Source organism: Giraffa tippelskirchi, chromosome 4 (assembly GCF_054371585.1).
Source record: "Giraffa tippelskirchi isolate mGirTip1 chromosome 4, T2T-mGirTip1v1.2.pri, whole genome shotgun sequence".
NCBI classification, from domain to species: Eukaryota; Metazoa; Chordata; class Mammalia; order Artiodactyla; family Giraffidae; genus Giraffa; species Giraffa tippelskirchi.
Window position 1 is genome coordinate 11,195,702 of NC_137278.1, and position 24,017 is coordinate 11,219,718.

The 24,017-nt window shown below is 39.7% G+C and overlaps 1 protein-coding gene across 6 annotated transcripts in view; it reads left to right on the forward strand.

The window, feature by feature from the left end:
- NR6A1 (nuclear receptor subfamily 6 group A member 1) overlaps positions 1 to 24,017 on the forward strand; it is a 221,792-nt gene that overhangs the window by 170,977 nt on the left and 26,798 nt on the right. For 4 of the 6 annotated variants that reach the window (XM_081588637.1, XM_081588640.1, XM_081588638.1 and 1 more), the window contains exon 3: positions 18,570 to 18,812. In XM_081588637.1, the coding sequence (XP_081444763.1) occupies positions 18,570 to 18,812 (243 nt within the window). The remainder of the gene's footprint in view (positions 1 to 18,569; positions 18,813 to 24,017) is intronic. The other 2 variants (XM_081588642.1, XM_081588643.1) reach the window with 1 other exon arrangement.

Here is a 24,017-nt window from a genome sequence, read left to right on the forward strand (position 1 = left end):
GTCCCAATTTACAGGATGTGAATGAGGCAGCTTACCAGCAAAACATGAAAAAAAAAGAGTGAGATTTGAGTTACTGTATACTCAGTACTATAATGATCAATAATATTAACCCATTATCTTTTACAGTGATATAATATATACTGTTATACATTACAGCCACCCTAAAGGTGACAAACCCGATTTGCACTCATTAAAAACTTAGTATACAGGCCCAGTGGTTAAGACTCTACACTGTCACTGCCTTGGGCCTAGGTTCAATCCCTGGTCAGGGAACTAAGACGTCACAAGCTATGCAGCACAGCCAAAAAAAAGGATACAAAGGGGAGTAGGGAAAAGAGACCCCTTCCCTTATGTACTCGTCAAGCCGCACTAGGTTGTTGTGAGCATCATATTTTCATGTGACCCCTACAGGCAGGAGCATGTCCAGAGGAGAAAGCAGATGAGCAGTGGGGTAAGGGAAGTAGAAATCATGTACTGTGTAAGTCAGTTTTGTAAACTAGGGGTATTAAACTCTGAAGGCTCAAAACTCTTTGTAGAAATAGGGAGGGAGCAGGCTGGTTCAGGTTGGACAGTGTCCGTAGCTTGATTAAGATGAGAATGGTGTTTTTTGTTTGTTTTTCTGTTTTGGTTTGGGAGGTGGTTGTGTTTGGGGGTTTTTTTTTTTTTTTGGCTGTACCACACAGCTTGTAGGATCTTCATTTCCCAACCAGGGATTGAACCTGGGCCCCTGCAGTAAAAGCGCCAAATCCTAGCCTCTGGACTGCTAGGAAATTCCCAAGATCAATATGTTTTTATTACAAGGAGCCATATTTAAGCATCAGGAGCCATAGTAGCTATTCTCAACCCTTATGAATCCATGTGGTATAACACCTCTCTGCTTCACTTCATACCCAACCCTCATCACCACCACTGTCACACAGATGAGCAGTAGCAGCTTCTGCTTTTCTAGAACAAGGCCGTCTTTGGAATTCACAGTTCCAGAGGCACAGAGGAGTTCTCAAATATTTATTTAGTGAATAAATATCAAGAGATGATTTGAAGCAAGAAGTAATGATTATTGAATAGTGAATCAGTGTCTACTTTATACTTCCAATTTAAAAATTACTTATTTGTTTAGAGCTATAATGCATGGATCAGGGTTATTATTAACGAAATATCTATCTATCTATATATATGTTTTCCCCCCCTCAGAGAAGATGCCTCAGACTCAATCAAACTCTTTTTTCCTAAATAAACAAGGAATTTTTCAAAAAGGAAAGTCCCATTAACAATCCAAATAGGACAAACCTAGCTCCTATAGGCTTTTTTCCTCCAAATGGAAAACCTAAATTTGCATGAACATGAAAACTGTTTTCATTGCAAATGGAAACTTAATTCCTGGCTCAAAGATTGCTACATATAAGAGACCGGTTGGAACTAGGGACTTTGGTCTAAAATTTTAACGTTCTTATCCCCTACCTGTTGAACGATGGGGTAATACTTTCCCTAAATTATTTTCTGTAGCATTCAGTTAATTGTAATTTGTGAACCATTTCATCTTTGTTTCTAGGCCTTTTCCCATCTTTTGTTCAGTGACCTAGAAGGATAATTCCCAAACATTCAGTTAATACCAATCTTGTAAATTGCTGACTTGTTTGCATTCAACTGATGTCATTTTTTAGAAATGTCCTTTGTGAAACTACATCTGTGGCCTCAGATGGATTTTTATAGTGGTATGTGTAGAGGAGGAGGAGTATATTAGTAGAGGAGAAATCCTATGATTTTTACTTATTTCTGTTTAAATTGTATATTCACAAATTAAATTTTGAGGGTACTCATTCCCAATTTCATTTTTGCCACACCACCTGAAGCCTGCATTTCAGATAGTGGTAGCCTATAAAACTGAATACAGTCAGTACTTAGTTTGTGCAGCTGATCACAGTGAGCAGCTGTACTCTCCATTTCCTAAATCTGGCCTTCATCACAGTCTGAAAAGCAGGTTTTGATAAAAATCAGTTTCCAAATGTAATTTACGTAACTTGAGCCACTGGAATGGGTAAAATGCTCTTCGTGATGTTGGGGAGGTGTTTGTGTAGCAGCAGGGCTGAGTGGAGGCATGAGAGTAAGAGGCATTTTGATAACAATGTTTGGTCTGCGTTTAACCAAGTTAAGGTAGTAGACCCTGTTGCTAATATGAAGGTACTTAGTGCTCACTCACAGCATGGTAAGAATACATCTAGTTACACAGATTTTGTTGTGACTCTAGTTGTTTCTTTGGTGTTGTTGTTTTTCGTTTTTAAAGGCAGTGGCAGCGCTGAGGCTCAGGTTTTATACGTACCATGCTTCTCTTTCTGTACCCCACCCCTATAGGAGATAGTTAGCTGTAATGGTAAGTCTGTCTTTGGAAAAGCAGTAAGGTTGAGATTCAGATCCATCACTGACTGGCTATGTGACCTTGGGTAAGTCGCTTTTCTTTTCTGACCCGAGACATGCACTTTTATCTTTTTCTTAATAAAAATTAAAATACATGCAAAAAATTAAAAAATTTTTTTTTACATTTTACTTCATTACTTTTTATTTTGAAAATATGTCTGACTTAGTCTCCTTTTTTAAAGGCTTTGTTCTTATGTTTATCTTCTTTAAATACATATGAATAACATATGAGTAACCAGTTACTGAAACTTCTCACCAGTGACCTTTGAGCCTTTTCTCCTCACACTTTTTGACCTGCATTGTGTTTGACTGTGTTCTCTTCCTTGTGAGACCTTTTTTGTCCCTTATATTTCTCATAATCATGGATTTATATTCTACCTTTTTCTTCTTTGATCATGTCATCTCACTTTCTTTCCCTAACTTACCTTCCCCTCTCTGTGCCTTCATTTGATCCTCTTGCTGCTTCTCTGGCTTCAGGGGACGCTAGTGGTAAAGAACCCGCCTGCCAGTACAGGAGACATAAGAGATGCGAGTTCGATTCCTGGGTCAGGAAGACCCCTGGAGAAGGAAATGGCAACCCACTCCAGTACCTGGAGAATTCCATGGGCAGGACTCTGGCAGGTTATAGTCTATGTGGTTGCAAAGAGTTGGACACGACTGAAGTGACATAGCACACAGCACAGCTGCTTCTCCACACATGCCCTTCTTCCTTAAATTTCTAATCTGTTGCCGCAGCATCAACTCTATGTGTTGATGACGCCCGCATCCTTCATTCTTGCCTTAACCATTTGTCCTGTAAATAATTGCCTTTAGAAAACTTCTGCTTGACTGTCCCCCAGCATCTTCTCTTAAACTAAAGCCATTGATTTTTGTCCCTCACTCAGTTTTTGCTTTACTCTCTTCTATGAGTGATACCACATTTCTCACAGCCACCTTCGTTTAACACCTTGAGTTCATTTTTTAAACACTTTCCTATCTCATCCTCTCCTTATCCCACCTCTGGAATCTAGTCAGTCAACAAGCCATCTCTAGGGCCCCTACACTTTCTTTTCACTTTAGTCTGGCCGTTTGATTGTTACCATTCCTGTAACCTGTATACTCATGCCATCCATCTTGTAGCAATCTGCATATCATTGTAAAATTAATATTCCTAAAATACTGCTTTGATCCAGACATAGCTTTATTTAAAAATCTCCATAGCCTTTAATCAGTAGGATAAAATCTGTAGCCTCCTTTGTGAAAATGCCTGGTCACGTCTCTTGTCCAGCTTTCTCCTGCATTGCTTCTTTCTTATTGATATATAGGAATTTTATATATTTTGGTTGTAAGCTGTGTAGGTTGTATGTACTGCATATGTCTATTTCATACCGTGACTTGCCTTATCATTCTCTTGAAGTTCTTCATTTTATTGTAGTCTAATTTTATCAATGTTTTCCTTTATGTTAGTGCTTTATCTTCTGAGTGGTATATTATTTTGCTTTTGATATTTGGGTTTTCTTTCTCCTTGGGATTAAGTATTTTACATGGTGTGAGGTAGGATCATATCCCATTTTTTTTTCCCACATAGACATTTAACTGTTCCAACATTGTTCATTGAAAAGAACTGTATTTTCATCACTGCTCTGCAGTGCCACTAATTGATTAAATATCCATATGTGTATGATTATATTGTAGGATTCTCCATTCAGTTCCTTTGGTCTGTTTGTCTACTTGTGAGCCCAGACCACCTGACCTGCCTCTTGAGAACCCTGTATGCAGGTCAGGAAGCAACAGTTAGAACTGGACATGGAACAACAGACTGGTTCCAAATAGGAAAAGGAGTACGTCAAGGCTGTATAGTGTCACCCTGCTTATTTAACTTATATGCAGAGTACATCATGAGAAACGCTGGGCTGGAGGAAGCACAAGCTGGAATCAAGATTGCCGGGAGAAATATCAATAACCTCAGATATGCAGATGACACCACCCTTATGGCAGAAAGTGAGCAGAACTAAAAAGCCTCTTGATGAAAGTGAGAGAGGAGAGTGAAAAAGTTGGCTTAAAGCTCAACATTCAGAAAACTAAGATCATGGCATCTGGTCCCATCACTTCATGGGAAATAGATGGGGAAACAGTGTCAGACTTTATTTTTGGGGGCTCCAAAATCACTGCAGATGGTGATTGCAGCCATGAAATTAAAAGACGCTTACTCCTTGGAAGGAAAGTTATATGACCAACCTATATAGCATATTAAAAAGCACAGACATTACTTTCCTGACAAAGGTCCGTCTAGTCAAGGCTATGGTTTTTCCAGTGGTCATGTATGGATGTGAGAGTTGGACTGTGAAGAAAGCTGAGTGCCGAAGAATTGATGCTTTTGAACTGTGGTGTTGGAGAAGACTCTTGAGAGTCCCTGGGACTGCAAGGAGATCAGTCCTGGGTGTTCATTGGAAGGACTGATGTTGAAGCTGAAACTCCAATACTTTGGCCACCTGATGCGAAGAGCTGACTCATTGGAAAAGACCCTAATGCTGGGAAGGATTGGGGGCAGGAGGAGAAGGGGACGACAGAGGATGAGATGGCTGGATGGCATCACCGACTCAATGGACATGAGTTTGGGTAAACTCCGGGAGTTGGTGATGGACAGGGAGGCCTGGCATGCTGCGATTCATGGGGTCGCAAAGAGTCAGACACGACTGAGCGACTGAACTGAACTGAGCCAGTAAAACATATCTTAATTACTCCAGCTTTAAAATGAATATGATAGGTCAAGTCATCTTATTTTTCTTAAATATCTGTGCTGTTTTTGTTCTTTTGCATTTCCATGCACGTTTTAGAATTTGCTTGTCAGGTTATACACACACAGACACACACACAGAGTTGGGATATTGTTCACTCGCTCAGTTGTGTCCGACTCTTTGCAACCCCACGGACTGCAGCACACCAGGCTTCCCTGTCCTTCCCCGTCTCCTGGAGCTTGCTCAAACTCCTGTCCATTGAGTCAGTGATACCACCCAACCATCTCATCCTCTGTCATCCCCTTCTCCTCCAGCCTTCAGTATTTCCCAGCATCAGGGTCTTTTCTGATGAGTCCATTCTTTGGCCAAAGTATTGGAGCTTCAGTTTGGGATGTTGAATGGAATTTTACTAATTCTGTAGATCTTAATAATAACTCTTCCAATCTACTAGCATAGTATACCTCTCCATTTACTGAAATATTTTTCAGTTTATCTTAGAAATATTTATTAAATAAGTATATTAAAATTTTTCTGTAGAGATCTTATGTCTTTATTAGATTTACATCCTAGGTATTTTATATTTTTTGATGCTATTATAAATGGCATCTTTTGAAATTTCATTTATGTTTGTGACTAGGATAAAAATAGAGTTAGTTTTTGTGTATTTCTTATTTTACTGTGCTGATTGGAACCTCCAGTACAGTGTTGAATGTAGGTATTGATAATGGACCATCCTTGTCTTAAAATCTCAAAGAAAAGGTTTTTTTTTGTTTTTTTTTTAAGCTTTTCACCATTAAGTATGATATTTGGTATAGGTTTCTTTAGATAGGGGCTTCCCAGGTGGCCCAGAGGTAAAGAACCTGCTTGCCAATGCAGGAGACACAAGACATGGGTTCTATCCTTGGCCTGGGAAGATCCCCTGGAGGAAGAAATGGCAACCTACTCCAGTGTTCTTGCCTGAAAAATTCCAGTGACAAAGGAGCCTATCTGGCTACAGTCCATGGGGCACAAAAGAGTCAGACGTGACTTAGCGACTAAACAAGAACAACAAAGATGGCTTTACTTTGTAGATCTCATTATGGATCTGGAACTTGACATTTCTACCTCTAAATATTAATCTGTGTCTATACAGACCCTAACTGAACTCTGCATCAGCCGTTCTCTCTCTACGCCAGAGTGTTAGTTAACATGTGAAGAAATGAGATTTAATATGAATAGTTCCTGTTTCCTGCTCTAGAATAATTTCTGATTAAAAATAAATTCTTAAGATTGTTTCTAAATTTTGGAAGACTATAGCAAAGAAAAGCATGTTACCTTTCTTGGTAATAATGCCCATGTGTGGTTACATTTCCCCTTCATGAATCTTAGAGCCTTGTCATGGCGAAGGGTCTTGCGTAACTCAATGAAGCTACAAGCCATGCCATGCAGGGCCACCCGAGATGGATGGGTCATAGTGAAGAGTTCTGACAAATCGTGCTCCACTGGAAGAGGAAATGGCAACCGATTCTAGTATTCCTGTATCAGGAACCCCATAAACAGTATGAAAAGGCAAAAAGATATGACTACTGGAGGATGAGCCCTCCCAGGTTGGAAGGTATCCAATATGCTACTGGGGAAGAGTGGAGGACAATTACTAATAGCTCCAAAAAGAGTGAAGTGGCTGAGCCAAAGCAGAAATGATGCTCAGTTGTGAATGTGTCTGGTGGTGAAAGTAAACTCTGATGCTATAAAGAACAATATTGCATAGGAACTGGGAATGTTAGATCCATGAATCAAGGTAAGTTGCCCGTGGTCAAGTAGGAGATGGCAAGATTGAACATCGACATCTTGGGAATTAGTGAACTAAAATGGACAGGAATGGGCAAATATAACAGAGATGACCATTATATCTACTACTCTGGGCAAGAATCCCTTAGAAGAAATGGAGTAGCCCCCAAAGTCAACAAAAGAGTCCAAAATGCAATATTTAGGTGCAGCCAAAGAGCTTCCCTGGTGGCTCAGACGGTAAAAGCGTCTGCTTGCAATTTGGAAGACCCGGGTTCGATCCCTGGGTGGGGAAGATCCCCTGGAGAAGGAAATGGCAACCCACTCCAGTACTCTTGCCTGGAAAATTCCATGGATGTAGGAGCTTCATAGGCTACAGTCCATGGGGTCGCAAAGAGTCAGACACAACTGAACGACGTCACTTTCACTTTTCAAAGCCAGAAAAACATCAACTCTGCTTCATTGACTGCGCTAAAGCCTTTAACTGTGGATCACAACAAAACTGTGGAAAATTCTTAAAGAGATGGGAATACCAGACCACCTTAGCTGCCTCCTGAGAAACCTGTATGCAGGTCAATATATAACAGTTAGAACTGGACATGAAACAACAAACTGGTTCCAAATTGGGAAAGGAGTTCAAAAAGGCAGGTATTGTCACTGCTTGTTTAAACTTATAGGCAGAGTACATCATGAGAAATGCCAGGCTGGATGAATCACAAGCTGGAATCAAGATTGCCAGGAGAAATGTTGACAACCTCAGATATGCAGATGACACCAGTCTAATGGTAGAAGGTGAAGAGGAACTAAAGAACCTCTTGATGAGTGTGAAAGGAGAGTGAAAAAGCTGGCTTGAAACTCAGCATTAAAAAAATTAAGATTGTGGCATTCATCCTTTTACTTCATGGCAAATGGAAGGGAAAAAAGTGGAAGCAATGACATATTTTATTTTCTTGGGCTCTAAAATCACTGCAGATGCCGACTGCAGCCATGACAGTAAAAGACACATGCTCCTTGGAAGGAAAGCTATGACAAACCTAGACAGCTTATTAAAAAGCAGAGATAGCACTTTGGCAACAAAGGTCCCTACAGTCAACTAGTGGTAAAGAATACACACACACACACACACACACACACACACACACACACGGTTTTTTCAGTAGTCACATATGGATGTGAGAGTTGGACCATAAAGAAGGCTGAGCACCGAAGAATTGATGCTTTCAAATTGTGGTGCTGTAGAAGACTCTTTGAGAGTACCTTGGACAACAAGTAGATCAAACCAGTCAATTCTAAAGGAAATCAACCCTGCATATTCATTGGAAGGACTGTTTCCGAAACTGAAACTCCAGTACTTTGGTAACCTGATAACAGCCAACTCACTGGAAAAGGCTCTGATGCTGGGAGAGATTGAAGGCGAAAGAAGAAGGGGGCAGCAGAGGATGAGATGGTTAGATAGCATCACTGACTCAATGGACATGAATTTGAGCAAATTCCGGGAGATAGTAGAGTACAGAGAAGCCTGGTTTGCTGCAGTCAATGGGGTCATAAAGAGTCAGGCACAACTTAGTGACTGAAAGAGTGGTTGCATTTATTTCTCATGAGTAACCAGCAAGCCTCCTTGAGAACATTTTGCAGGAAAAAATGTCACTGTTTTACATATAGAAGGGTAGGACATAAATTGATTTATCTGCAGATATTTGTGGGTAACTCGATAGTCTTGCTGAAGCTTAGTGAACTATATTGGCTATTTTAAAAGCGAATGAGATTGTTTTGAGGAAAACCCAAGTTAGAGGTGTCTAGCACCAAAGTTAAGACATAATATACCAATTTCTTCTGCTTATGCCCTCCTCTGCTTTCACTTGTCTAACTGATAGTCATTCGTTGGAACTTGCCTCCTCTATGAAGTCTGTTATTACCTTACTCTGCCACCAGACTGACTGAATACTCCTCCTTTGTGCTAGTGAACTTTTTAAGTTAAAAAAAGAAAAAGACAGTCAACAATATTGTCAGTTTGTAAAGCTGTTTCATTTTAATACAGACCATGAGGAAGCTAGAGCTCCATGTTATTTATAGGTTATCTGTTAATTCATTGATTCTCACAACAATTCCTTGAAGAAGGGAATCTGATCCACATTTTATAGAAAAGAAACAGAGGCACCTCTGGCGAGATTTAAGAAGCTTTCCAAAGTCACACAGCTAGCAAGTCACAGAGCCTAGATTATTCAAGCCCAAGGATTCTGACTCTACAGACCAAGTTCTTAATCTCTATGTTCTGCTGCCTCTGCTCAGGAGATTTTGTAGAGCTGACAGTTGTCTCTTTCCTTTCCATCTTTGAGTTGAGACTTACCTTGCCATGGGCCCTGAGCTCAACTCTACCTCCTCACCCAAAGCTTGATCCCTTGACACCAGGCAAATCTGTTTACCTAATTCCAGTCTTCTCAGTTGAAGCTTGAAGTTTCTAAAAACTCTTAGTTTCCACCCTCCTCTCTTCTCTTACTCTTGGGAAAAGGAGCAAGAGAGGAAGATTCAACAGTTTTTACTTCACTGTTTGATTTTTTCCCTTTATTCATCAATTTTCAGAATAATGAGTTGGTGTCATAGCATCCTCCAGTGGTAACTAATGAGGTTTTCTGTTTTAACATTATTATAAATGAATTGATTTTGATATTTGAAATGTTTTAATCTATTGCCATTGTCATTGTTTTTGATGACAGTCTTCCTTTTAGGCCAGTGGGAGGCTTTTATATTGCTCCCTGTATCCTTTTGACGTGACCCCATTGTTAGTCTTGTGTAGTACAAGACTCATCTTGTGTATTGTTGTTATTCAGTCACTAAGTCGTGTCTGACTCTTTGCAACCGCATGGACTGTACCATGCAAGACTTCCCTGTCCTTCACTATCTCCCAGAATTTGCTCAAATTTATGTTCGTTGAATCAGTGATGCCATCTAACCATCTCATCCTCGGTTGCCTGATTCTCCACCTGCCTTCAGTCTTTCCCAGCATCAGAATCTTTTCCAATGAGTCGACCCTTGGTATCAGGTGGCCAGAGTATTGGAGTGTCAGCTTCAGCATCAGTCCTTCCAGTGAATATTCAGGGGTGATTTCCTTTAGGTTTGATTTTTTTGCTGTCCAAGGGACTCTTGAGAGTCTTCTCCATCACCATAATTCAAAAACATCAGTTCTTTGGCACTTAGCCTACTTTGTGGTTCAGGTCTCACATCTGTACCTGACTACTGGAAAAACCATAGCTTGGACTGTACAGACCTTTGTTGGCAAAGTAATGTCTCTGCTTTTGAATATGCTGTCTAGGCTTGTCATAGCTTTTCTTCCAAGGAGCAAGTGTCTTTTAAATTCATGGCCACAGTCACTGACTGCAATGATTTTGGAGCCCAAGAAAATTGAACTCTGTCACTATTTCCACATTTTCCCCATCTATTTGCCATGAATGATGGGACTGGATACTATGATCTTAGTTTTTTCACTCTCCTCTTTTACCTTCATCAAGAGGCTCTTGAGTTCCTCTTCACTTTCTGCCATAAGGGTGGTGTCATCTGCATGTCTGAGGTTATTGATATTTCTCCCGGCAGTCTTGATTCCAGCTTGTGCTTCATCCAGCCTGGCATTTCTCATGACACACTCTGCATTTAAGTTAAATAAGCAAGGTGACAATATACAGCTTTGATGTATTCCTTTCCCAATTTTGAACCAGTCCATTGTTCCCTGTCTGATTCTATTGCTTCTTGACCTGCATACAGGCTTCTCAGGAGACAGATAAGGTGGTCTGGTATTACGATCTCTTTAAGAATTTTCCACCATTTGTTGTGATCCACAGTCAAAGGCTTTAGCATAGTCATTGAAGCAGAAGTAGATGTTTTTCTGGAATTCCCTTGCTTTTTCTGTGATCCAGTGGATGTTGGCAATTTTGATCTCTGGTTCCTCTGCCTTTTCTAAATCCAGCTTGAACATCTGGAAGTTCTCGGTTCATGTACTGCTGAAGCCTAGCTTGAAGGATTCTGGGCATTACCAGGCTAGCATGTGAAATGAGCTCAATTGTATGGTAGTTTGAACATTCTTTGGCATTGCCCTTCTTTAGGATTGGAATGAGAACTGACTTTTTCCAGTCCTGTGGCCACTGCTGAGTTTTCCAAAATTGTTGGCATATTGAGTGCAGCACTTTAGCAGCATCCTCTTAGAATTTGAAGTAACTCAGCTGAAATTCCATCACCTTCACTAACTTTGTGTAATAGTGCTTCCTAAGGCCCACTTGACTTCACATACCAGGATGTCTGGCTTTAGGTGAGTGACCTCACCATTGTGGTTATCTGGGGCATGAGGATCTTTTTTGTATAGTTTTTCTGTGTATTCTTGCCACCTCTTCTTCTTTTTCTTTCTTTTTTTTTTTGCCACCTTTTTTTCATCTCTTCTGCTTCTGTTAGTTCCTTGCCATTTCTGTCCTTTATTGTGCCCATCTTTGCATGAAATGTTTCCTTGGTATCTCTTAATTTTCTTGAGATACCTAGTCTTTCCCATTCTATTATTTTCCTCTATTTCTTCGCATTGTTCACTTAAGGCTTTCTTAATCTCTCCTTGCTCTTGTCTGGAACTCTAAATTCAATTGGGTGTATCTTTCCCTTTCTCCTTTTCCTTTCACTTCTCTTCTTTTGTCAGCTAATTGTAAGGTCTGCTCACGCCACTCCAGCGTTTTTGCCTTGAGAACCCTATGAACAATATGAAAGGCATCTTTTATACATTCTGCCTCAAACCTGAAATCAGCTGTTTTTCTTAGGAGTCCTGGCTCCTGTTCATATGAAGTGGTATTTTTAGAGTACATAATCTGAGCCCTTCTACCTTCTAGTATTCCTGATCAAGGCAAACATTCCATTTCCCTGTAAGTTAGTAAGAGTCTTCTCTTTCCTACACTATTATTTAACCCATTGCTATTTGTGTAGATAGCAAACTCCCTTGTCAGAGTTTCGAATACCTATCATATTTTAAACCCTCAGATTTTCATCAACAACTCTGTCTCTTATCTTACTGAGCACTATAGTTACCAAGCACCATACTTTCTTCTTTGGTGCTGTTGTTTTTGTTGCTTTTATTTATTTATGTATTAACTGAAGTATAGTTGATTTCCAGTATTAGTTTCACATATACAACATAGTGATTCAATATTTTTGTAGATTACTCCATTTAAAATTATTGTAAAATACTGGTTATGTTCCCATAGTCTCCATTTTGAAGTGCTTATTTGGCTGATTTTCTTTCCATTGTATTTTCAGGTAGACTAACACAGGTTAAGAACATTGAATTAATAGGTTCAGAGTGCTAAATGTTTGTGAACCATCTGCTTTATGGTAGCTCACTAGTGAAAGAATACTGTAGATGTAATGAATCTGAAATTTCATTGAGGCATCTAACAGTCATTCATGATATCATTATGTATAAGATAGAGAAATGCAGGCCAGACTAGGGTGTCTGGCTAATTAACAGACAAAACTAGTTGAACAACTGTCTCCGGTTTGTTAATTTGCTTAAGTCACGTTGAGAAGAGGCTCCAACACTTGCCTGAGGCCACTTTCTGTTGAATATTGTTTTAAAGTTAGAAATGAATATTATCTAGTATTAACCATATGAGGTAAAAAGGAGGAGGGTAAAATAATTAATATACCAGGTGGCCAGATCCCCAGAGTTCCACAGACCAGAATGATATATGGAATTTCTTAAATAAAGATAAAATTGATCAAAGACAAATGTAAAGTCCAACTCTTGGGTTCAAGAAATCCTTCTTTTCTCAGGAAAGGACTATGAAAAACATATATTAATGGTATACTTGATAAATACTTCAGGATTTAGAAGTCTGTAAACCAGATGTGAATTAAGTATAGGGGGGTTGGAAATACAGCAGTCTCAGAATCAGAAGTTTTTGAATTCTGATTTCAGTTTCACTCCTGACTATATAACCAATTAAATTTCCTTACCTCTTTAAGCTGGGCTGCCCTTGTGGCTCAGCTGGTAAATAATCCGCCTGCAATGCGGGAGACCTGTGTTCGGCCCTGGGTTGGGAAGATCCCCTGGAGAAGAAAAAGGCTACCTACTCCTGTATTCTGGCCTGGAGAATGCCATGGACTGTATAGTCCATGGGGTTGCAAAGAGTCGGACATGACTGAATGACTTTCATTCACTCACTCACTCACCTCTTTAACCTTCGTTTTTCCCATTATAAAATGTGTATCATTTTTATAGCATTATATCATCAATAATTATAAAATACTATGTGTTTACTGGTGTTTGCTGATAGCTGCAAATATATAAGACTAATTGAGCCTTAAATTAAAAACAAACCATTCAGTTCTGGTTACTTGGTTTAATGAGAAATTTTGATACTGTATGATTAAGAATAAGAAATAGAAGAATTCACAGGAACTCCATTTATCTTTAAATGAATGATTGGTATATGAACTAGGCTAGGTTATACATATATTTTTTGCCCACAAGCACACAACTCAAGGCAATGAGGAAGGTTTCAGGTTAACAGACTTTGGCTCAATGTAAAGTAAAACTTTTGAACCATTAAAACTATCTAAAATGGAATGAATGGAATGAAGTACATTATTGAGTCACTGGAGATGTGCAAGTAGAGTATGGGGTAACTAACCCTTTGTCTAGGAATATCATAGAGGGAATTCATGCCTCAGGTCACCTTGTTCAAGACAACTTGAAAGGCCCTTTCTAACTCCAAGATTCCTGGTTCTGTTATATGAGGATAATGATAGCTCTCACAGTCATTGTGATGAATAAATAGTACATGTTAAAACTTCTTGAACATTGCATGGTACACAACTGAATTTTTTTTTTTTTTTTTTTTTTGTCATATCTACAAGATAAAAATAATCCTTGCTCTGGTCTTGGTACAGGTGAGATAAGGAATGTAAACATGCTTTAAATACCCTTCAAGTCCTTTATAAGAATAGGAGTTGAGGAGAAGGAAATGGCAACCCACTCCAGTATTCTTGCCTGGAAAATCCCATGGACAGAGGAGCCTGGTGGGCTACAGTCCATGGGATCACAAAGAGTCAGACACTGACGCGACTTAGCACGCATGCACTCCTATTTCACAGAAGAGGAATTGAAGCAGAAGCGGGATTGAGTGCTTGCCTGTCTTCAAGTTAGTAAATGAAAGAGCTTGAATTTAATGTATTCTGGAGCCCTGCTCTTACATGCTATTGCTGCTCTTCCAGTGACATACTATACTATTCATTTTTTTAAACTTTTTGTTTGGTGTTGGGATATAGCTGATTAACAATGTTGTGGTAGTTTCTGGTGAACAGCAAAGGGACCCAGCCATGCGAAGGGACCCAGCCATGCGTATACATGTATCCATTCTCCCTCAAATTCCCCTCCCATCCAGGTTGCTACATAACATTGAGCAGAGTTCCATGTGCTATCCAGGTCTTTGCTGGTCATCTATTTTAAATTGGTGACATACTAACTTAAAAAAATCAAATAAGTCCACAACTGTACAAAGAAGAAAGAAAAGTGCAACAGAAATTTTCCATGCAGGGCATGCAAAAATGGTGCATTTTGATTAATATCCTGCTCAGATAACTTTCTAGGTCTTCTTAAGCACACCTAAGGTGGTGCACAGTTCACCTAAGGAAAACAGTATTGTGTATTCTGTGCTGTAAACTGCCTTCCCGCTCAAAATTATGTCGTGTATGTATTTCCAAGTCAATAAATATAGATCTATGTCATTATTTAAAAAAAAAAAAAAAAAGAATAGGAGTTGAAAAAGTCTACCTGACATCTGGCCAAGAACCATTTAGGGACATTTTGCTTATGTTTGTTCATTTAAAAAGTAAGACATTGGCTTTTTAGCTTTTGTGTGTTTGTTTTTCAAGAGGAGAAGGGCCTGACTTACTTGCATAGACTGAATAAATTTGACTTGCTTTGGCCACAGAGTACGTTAGTTAGGTGCATAGACTTTAAGGGTCCCAGCCCTAGCTCCCTTTCCTACTGGCTGGGTGACAGTTGAAAAGTGATATCACCTCATGAGCTTCATGAGTTTCTTCACCTATAAAGTAGGGTACCTCATTTAGGTTTGTGGTGGTGATTCAGCACAATAACATGTGTTACGTGCTTGGCTGAGAGCCTACACCAAAGTGGTCAGTTAACAATAGCTTCTTCTGTTATTGCCCACTTCCCTGGTGGCTCAGACTGTAAAGAATCTGCCCGCAATGCTGGAGACCCAGGTTCAGTCCCTTTATTGGGAAGATCCTCTGGAGAAGGAAATGGCTATCCACTCCAGTATTCTTGCCTGGAGAATTCCATGGACAGAGGCGCCTGTTGAGCTATAGTCCATGGGCTTGCAAAGAGTCAGACAGGACTGAGTGAGTAACACTCACTCTTCCGTTGTTATGATCTTTCCCTACATGCTATAAGAGAAATTTGCCAAATGCTTCTTTGAAGGGCTACGAGTTTGATTGGAAGAGGGCCTTTCTCTTTCATGTTTAAGAAGCTTCCTTCTGAGTTGGTTTCCTAGTCTGTGGCATAGACAGGGTTTATAGAAGCAGAACATGGCAATAAGAATAGCTATGGCCAGAGAAAACAGTCAGAGGACCCCAAAAGAATCTAGTCTCTTTGCACCCATCAGAGGAGAAGTATCTCCCTCTAGTCTTTGATGTCAGTGTGGCCTTTTTAACGCTTATGAAAAGAACAAGCATGTTACAAGACATGAGCAGATTTAAAAGGTCTGTATTTGATTGTTCTGGGGGGCCTTTGCTCCTGAATCCATCCAGATGCTGCGCAGAATGCCTGCAAGTGCTTTATGAAGACGTTATTGATCTCCAGTCCTGATACTGGCAGATTAAGCTCAGCCACTTCCTAAATGGACTAGTTGCTTAACTTTTTTTGAGATCTCCAAATGTATTCATTTACAAAATAGTGATAACAATTGTACTCATCTTTGGGATTATGAGAATTAGATGACACAACACAAAGCACACTGCCTAGTTGTAGGTGTTCAGTGAGATCATATCCATGAGGTGTACTTCTTGTAGATACTGATTAATTATAACCATTTAAAAGTCTATCTCGCAGAGTTCTTGTATATATTTTAATTATGCATATAGTAGAATATTGACAACTTTAAAATTAGAAAATTTAGATTCTCTGTAGCCAATTATGATTTCCTGACAGTATTCCATGGCCTATTTCTAAGCCCCTTCAGCAGCTCAAGCCCAGCACTCTTAAGAGGTTTTATCTCACACATGGTGCTATTGTCATGCCATTCATTGGCCTGTTTGGCCTTGCCTGGTTTAGTTTTTTCATTTGCTATCATAACTTTGCTCTAATGTTTTCCTTGAGCTTCTTTTGCATTTTTAAAAGGAAAAGGAAAGGAATGCTTATTATACCAGGGCCACTTTATAGGATATCTTAGCCAAGTTTCTTTTAGCTACAACATAAACACATTTAAGTTAGCTTAAGGAAGGATTGTGTTATAGGAACATGGGAGTATCAGTTTGTCACAGTTTATTAATTTGACCAAAGTTAGGAAGTGAATACAGGCCTCAGAGTTAGAAAGGTCTGTAACTAGGAACTGTTCAAAAAACCTAGGCAATTCCCCTTTTTGTATGTCTTTCCCTATTTCCCTAGCTGTGTGGTCTCATATGTCTGCTTTTCTCTGCATACGTGCTATTTGCTGTATGACTCTGAGCAAGAATCTTAATAGGTCTGTGTCCTCGTATGGAAAAAAAAATGTGTTAGTTTCCTGTGTTGCTGTTAAAAATTACCAGAAACTGGGTGGCTTAAAATGACAAAAATTTATTCTTTCACAATTCTAGAAGCCAGAAATCCGGAGTCAGTAAGCTGAAATGAAGGTGTGGGCAGAGCCACACTTTCTTCAGAGGTTCTGAGCGAAAATCCATTCTTTGCCTCCTTGAGCTTGTAGTGGCTACTGGTTAGTCCTTGGCTTGTGGCCACCGTTTCCCTCTGTCTTCACATCACCTTCCCCTGTACACACGTGTGTGTGCTCCTGCATGTGCACGTCCTCTGCTATCTATATCAAATCTCCCTCTAGTCTGTCTTGTAAAAATGTATGTGATTAGGCATAGAGAACAGACATGTGGTTGGAGGGTAGGGGAAGAATGGATTGGGTATTTGAGATTAGCAGATGCAAACTATTACACATATAATGGGTAAACAACAAGGTCCTACTGTATAACACAAGGAACTATATTCAATATCCTGTGATAAATCACAATGGAAAAGAATGTGAAAAAGAATGTATAACTTGAATATACATTCTGTATAACTGAATCACTTTGCTGCACAGCAGAAATTAACACAAAATTGATCAACTATACTTCAATAAAATAAATTTTAAAAAACCATGTGGGGACTTCCTGGTGGTGCAGTGGTTAAGACTCTTGTCTGTACTTCTAGTGCAAGGGATGCGGGTTTGATCCCTGGTTGGGGAATGAAGATTCCACATGCCATGTTGTGCGGGAAAAAACAAAAAAAGTAATTGCAAGTAGGGTCCACTTTTATAATCTGCCCTTAATGTGATCATATCTCCAAAGACACTTTTTTTGCTTATAACATTCGTAGGTTCCAGGTATTAGGACCTGATATCTTTGAATGGCCTTTACCTAGCCTACTACAAATGGGGATCATAAAGACGTATCTCAAATTTGGCATATAATAAAGGTTATATAAATGCTAGCCTCCTTCCTTCTCTACGTCCTTTCTGTATATACCATTATGCCCTTCTTTAACATTGCCTTCACATACTTTTCTGGAATGTTATTACCACTGTAAGTGTGAACCTGTTTGGACGATAATGATAATGAAAAGAATAGCTATCATTTACTAACTGTCTATGGTAGCCCAGGCACCATATACTGTGCTTGAGCATTTTATAAAATACTGAGTATTTTATCCTCAAGTATTTTACAAATACTCGAGTATTTTATAAAATACTGTGCTTGAGTATTTTATCTATGTTACATAGATGACAGTAAAATCCTCATTTTACGGATGAGAGAAACTCAGCTCAGAGAGGTGAAGTAACTTAACTTGCCCAAGTTCACCCACCTGCTAAGTGCCAGAACTAGGGTACAACTAAGGATCTTTAATTTTGAGGGCTGTGTCTTTATACCTTGCTTGTTACTGAGTGTGGTTCAAATCTCTGGTCTACTGCCTTGGCCTCTGATCAGAATCTTTCTAGGAGGTTTCTTTTTTTCTGTTTTTGTTTTAATTGAGGTATAGTTGAGCATGGAAGCTTCTCCACTGGTTAATAATTATAACTATCGTTTATTGATTGTATACCATACGCTGGACACTTACATACCTGATAAGTAATCCTTATCACCTTCCTACAGGGTGGAAGTGGTAGGCTATCACTAAAGAAAGTAAGGGAGAGGGAGAAGCCTTCCCCATTTCTGATTTGGATACTCCAAGTGATGATGAAAGTCAGAGAACATGAGTTCTTTTTTTAGTTAGGCTTTGTTTGTGGAATCTACAGGTAGATGAAGGAGTTTGTTCCTACAGCAAAATGCCACCTCTGCCAGTTGTTAGCCTGGAGAAAGTTATGTTCAGGATCTGTCCAGGGTTGCTTATTTTAGAACTGCAGGCTTAAAGCCATCATTTCCACTGTGTTCTAACTTTCACGTGTTCAGTTTCTGTTCCAGATGATCGCGCTGAACAACGAACCTGTCTCATTTGTGGGGACCGCGCCACAGGCTTACACTATGGAATCATCTCCTGTGAGGGCTGCAAAGGGTTTTTCAAGCGGAGCATTTGCAACAAGCGGGTATATCGGTGCAGTCGTGACAAGAACTGTGTCATGTCTCGGAAGCAGAGGAATAGGTGCCAGTACTGCCGCCTGCTCAAATGCCTCCAGATGGGGATGAACCGGAAGGGTGAGTGGTGCTTGCAACTCTTCTGCCCACCCTTCACCCATCACTTTATCTTCAGTATCAGCTATTAAGCCTTGGAGTTAGACATTTCCCATACCTACACTATATACCAGGTCTTGTACTGTGTGTGTACTCATAATCCAAAAATGAATCTGCCTACATGGATCTCCCAGATTAGGTGGGTAAAAGACTGATGTGACATTAAGGATACTGTGAGAAGGAATGCACAGGCTCCATGTGGCAAGACCCCAATCAACAATCAGGCACTAATAACTGGGATTAATATACTCCACTATTTTTTTCAGGGCATAATGAAAAGAAATAGGAATTTTATATGAAAAGGCAAGAAGGCTGTATGTAGGTCCCCTGAATGTGTTATCATTCTGTTTGGTAGAATCATGGCATACTCAGGTTGGACATGCCCAGAAATCTGCATCCAAGTTGGTGAAGAATTGGGGATTTATTGGCAAGTTTTCCAAGAGCCATTAGCCTAAAATGACACGAAAAACCAATATTCTAGGGGAGTTAGCCCGGAGCGCAGCTTTGAAGAATGAGTTGGGGTGATGGAAGCAGAAAAACCACCTAGAAAGTTTTTAGAAGGGTCCAGAAGGGAAGGGGAAAGTAATGGCACAGATGGGGAGATGTGGGAGAAGCTTATCTCGTAAGAGTTGGTGACATACTGAGTATTGGGCCTTACCAGAAGTTGAAGCTGAAGATTCAGATTAATAGTAAATTAATTAATAAAGAGTGGGGCAAAATGTTGACCTTCGTAGGTGCTGAATTTGAAGTGCCTGAGAAGGACACCCATAGATGTCCACTAAGGAAGTTGGATATATAAATTGAATTGGAACTGAGGTGACAAGCCCTGCCTACAAGTAGAAGTTTGTGGAACTGTTGGCATAGAGGTAGTAAAGTTTTGTTAGTGGGTAGAAATCACCCGGAGAGAGAACTTGGATACAGAAGAGAGAGCCAGTGTCAGAACTCTAGGAGTATTCTCGTGGAGGGTGGAGGGTGGTGCAGTGTAGTTCAGTAAAAGAGCCCAGACTCAGGAGGCAGAGGTTGGTGACAGACTAGATCTGTGACCTTGGACAGTTTGCTTTATGTCTCTGATGCTCAATGATCTTTACCTTTATAACGATATGATAATACTTTCAGAGCTCTCTAGAGGGTTAAATATGACAGTGTATATAAAATACTCAGCAAGGTATTAGGAGCTCATAGTAGTAGTATGGGGTGGGGATTAGTCAGATTTAATGAATTGTTCAACTTCTGGTTTTGTAGATACACTCAGATATCCTTCAGACAGGTTTTTTAAATTGTATATGTTTTTAAAATTGTAAACTTACCTATTACGAATAAAGGTGAGAGATATGGGCTTCCCAGGTGGCTCAGTGGTGAAGAATTCACTGGCTAGTGCAGGAAACTCTGGTCCATGGCGTCTTTCCTCTACCTGAAAATCCTCTCCCATCCCCACTGTCAGTTTACTCCTGTAGAAATCCCCCAATACCAAACAAGTAATGTCTTGAAGAGAGAATCTGATCATTCATCCGTCTCATATTTATCTAATTTGGTTTTAGTCTCCAGTTTTCTCATCTTCATTTGTTGCCCTCATTGAGAGAGAGAGTGGGACTGTTAGTCACTCAGTCGTGTCTGACTCTTGGCAACCCCATGGACGGTAGCCTGCCAGGCTCCTCTGTAGGATTTCCTAGGCAAGAATACTGGAGTGGGTTGCCATACCTTTCTCCAGGGGATCTTCCTGACCTAGGGATTGAACCTGAGTCTCCTGCATTGCAGGCAGATTCTTTATTATCTGAGCCACCAGGGAAACCATGCCTTCATTGAGTTTTATCAAAGCATGTTTATGGGTTGCCTTCTTGACTGTGCTCTGATGAACCATCCTGCTTATTCAGAGTGTTAAGATTCTGAGGCTTCCAGCCAAATTTGCCAGTTTCAGAGAAGCAGCAGCTTACCCACAGAAACCGTCTAACCATATCTAGGAGAAAATGACACAGGAGGTGTGAGGGATGTAAAGCTGCCTTCCTAGGTTCATTTGCATGCCAAGCAGGCAGGCTCAGTTGCACAGTGAAGGCTTTGTCTCAGAGAAACCCTGCCACCTACTGGTTGGTTCTGAGAAAGCAGAATTAAAATTGCAGTTGCCATTGGAGTATTTTGGGGGCAATAGAACTATGGTGTTTGACACATAATTTTATGTATCCTGTCAAAACCTATAGAACTGAACACCGCAAAAGAAGTGAATTTTACTGTATATAATTTTTTTGAGCAACCATTATTGAGGGGGGAGGAGATAAACTGTAGCCTATGGCAAATGAATCTAACTAATAATAAAAATAAATCACATAGACTCATTGAAGAGAATGAAGAAGAAAAGAGCTAGCCTTGGAAAATAGCATTTTGACTGTATACTATTAAAACTAAAGACAAAAAGAACTGTATACAAACAAAGCACTCTGATTTTATAAATTTGATTCTCTCAAGGTTATGGTTTAGGAATTCTTTCACTACTTTGTATATTAGGGTTGAACACATAAGCAAATACATTGTTGATAATGAGAGTTGAGTTTCTCACAACAGGAAAAGAAGTTATAAATCAGGAAAGAGGAAGGCTAGAATGAAACCTCTGATGCTAGATTAGACTCAGAGGTTGTTGTAACATGGATTCATGTTTAGATAAATTAAAAAAAACAGTTGTGTATGTAGATACATGAATTTGGTATATATACATATATGCCTGATTCTAGGCATTGTGAGGGGCTAGAAGCAGTTACACCCCCAAGAGTAATGAGCACACCTAGTATCCATACCTTGGTTTCTTAATATCAGTAGAAAGAATCAGGACTCCCTGGAGACCTGGTTGACTTTAGGACTGATGCAGGGAATATATGAGTCTGGAGCATCTTGTGGTGCCAAAAAGTTAGAATGTGCTATAGATAAAGATATATGTTAGTTTATATTAGTTTATAACCCAAAGAATAACATATCCATGAGTTCATACTGATAAAACGAACTGAATAAATAGAGGAATGTTGGTTCTTCCTTATTGAAGAATTCTAATTCCTAAGTGTAGAGAAAATAAGAGAAACGGAAAGTCACCATTAGAGCACCATAGTAGTTGCTATAGGCAAGATCTACTGATGGATGCTAAAATAAAAGGCCATAGATTTAAACAGGATCAGAATATTTAGAAGTCTCAGAATATTTAGTAATTACAAAGAGAAAAATAGTACATTTCAGTAGAGAATTCTGAGAGATATCCTTTAGCCGAGAGATCAAGAGAGTAATATGAATGTGTTTGCATGAACATCATGTATCCCCAATATGATCACTAAGAAGAGCACACATGCTCATGTACACACACAGGGAAGGAAAGATTCATTCCCCAATCAAATCATGAGAAAACATACAAGCCCAAATCGAGCAATATTCTTCAAAACAACTAGCATTCTACAAAAGTCTCCAAAAATGTCAAAGTCATAAAAGATAAAGACTAAGAAGCTGTCGCAGACTGGAGGAGACTATGGAAACATGACAACTACATGCATTGTGAGATCCTGGGTTGGATTCTGGAACAGGAAAAGGATATTAGAAGAACTAGGAAAATCTGAATAAAGTCTTTGGTGAATAGTGTTGTGCCAAAGTTAATTTTCTAGTTCTGATGAATGGTCTGTGGCTATGTAAGCTTAGTTTACAGAAGGGAAGGCTGGGTGAGGAGTATATGGAAATTCTCTGTATTATTTTTACCATTGTTCTATAAATCTAAACTTGGCCTCAAATTTTAAAAATTAACTATTAAAAAATACAGCTGCCATGTGTACCTTCAGTCTATGTCCCCCATCTTTGACACATACATCTTTTCAGAACTCAGAATTGGCTGGTCAGGAAATTAATTAACAAGTCAATGAGGGAAATTTAAATAATGGTGGGAAGTAGAGGCTGGACCCTTTCTTTTCATCCTCACTACTACCTGAGTGCCCCCAATACACATTCTCCTCACACATCTTGCAGTCTTTAGGTAAAGTCAGGAGTCCTCAGTAATTTTCAAGACCCCTCTGGCATCCCTTTCCTCCCCTCCACATAGGGGGAAGAATTATGTGCTCTTCCCACATAATCCAGTTCTCTTAAGAACTCAAGAATGTTTCATGTTTTGGTGGCTTTGCACATTTGGTTTCATCTTCCTGGAATATTCTACCCCCTTTTTCTTCACCTGACTTCTTCACTCAGTTTTTCTCTGTAACATCTTCTAAGAAGCCACCCCCCACTCACCCGATGACCTTCTTATACTTCCGTAACCCATTATTGCCCTCTGCATAGTACTCATCACCTTGTACTCTTTGTCTGTTCCCCCCGTTATTGAGTGATCCTTTCAAGGGCTGTGACCAAGTCTTACTTTTCTCTTATATCCCTTTTGGTGTAGGATGCTTCCTGGTTTGATGAATCGACTGTGGTTGGTCAGGGATAAGGGAGACCAGATAGGAAGCTGGGTGAGGGAAATATTGTTAAAATCATTAGAAGCAAGAGGAAACTACACTGAGTCGCATGGGAAATTCATATCAGTTAAGTAGCTATGTGGAAATTTAAAATTCCCTTAACTTTGTTGTCTGATAACTTGCTAGATAAAGTCCTCCAAGTCAGCCTTCTTGGAAGAGGTTGGTGTTTGTAGAAGGACATTGTGAGATAGTGATGCTGTGGCATTGCCATGTCACTTGACCAGGGTAAACACAGAGTACCAAGAAAGGAGAGAAAATATTTGAGCAGAAGTCTTGAAGGAAAAGAAGCTCAAACTCCTTAGAAACTTAAAAGAGCTTTGTAAAAATGACTCCCGCTTTGGTCTCTCTTCCTTGATGTGTATTATTAACTATTTGAGAGTAAGTTGAAGATTCATTCCCCTTCGCCTCTCACATAATTACAGCACTATTATCAAAATCAGGAAATTTAACATGACATAGTACTATATATATGAAATTAAAAGATGCTTGCTCCTTGGAAGAAAAGCTATGACAAATCTGCACAGTGGGTAACTGCTGTGAAGAGCCGACTCATTGGAAAAGACCCCGATGTTGGAAAAGATTGAGAGCAAGAGAAGGGGGCGACAGATAGTTGGATGGTATCACTAACTCAATGGACGTAAGTTTGAGCAAACTCAGGGAGATAGTGAAGGACAGGGAAGCCTGGCATGCTGCAGTTCATGGG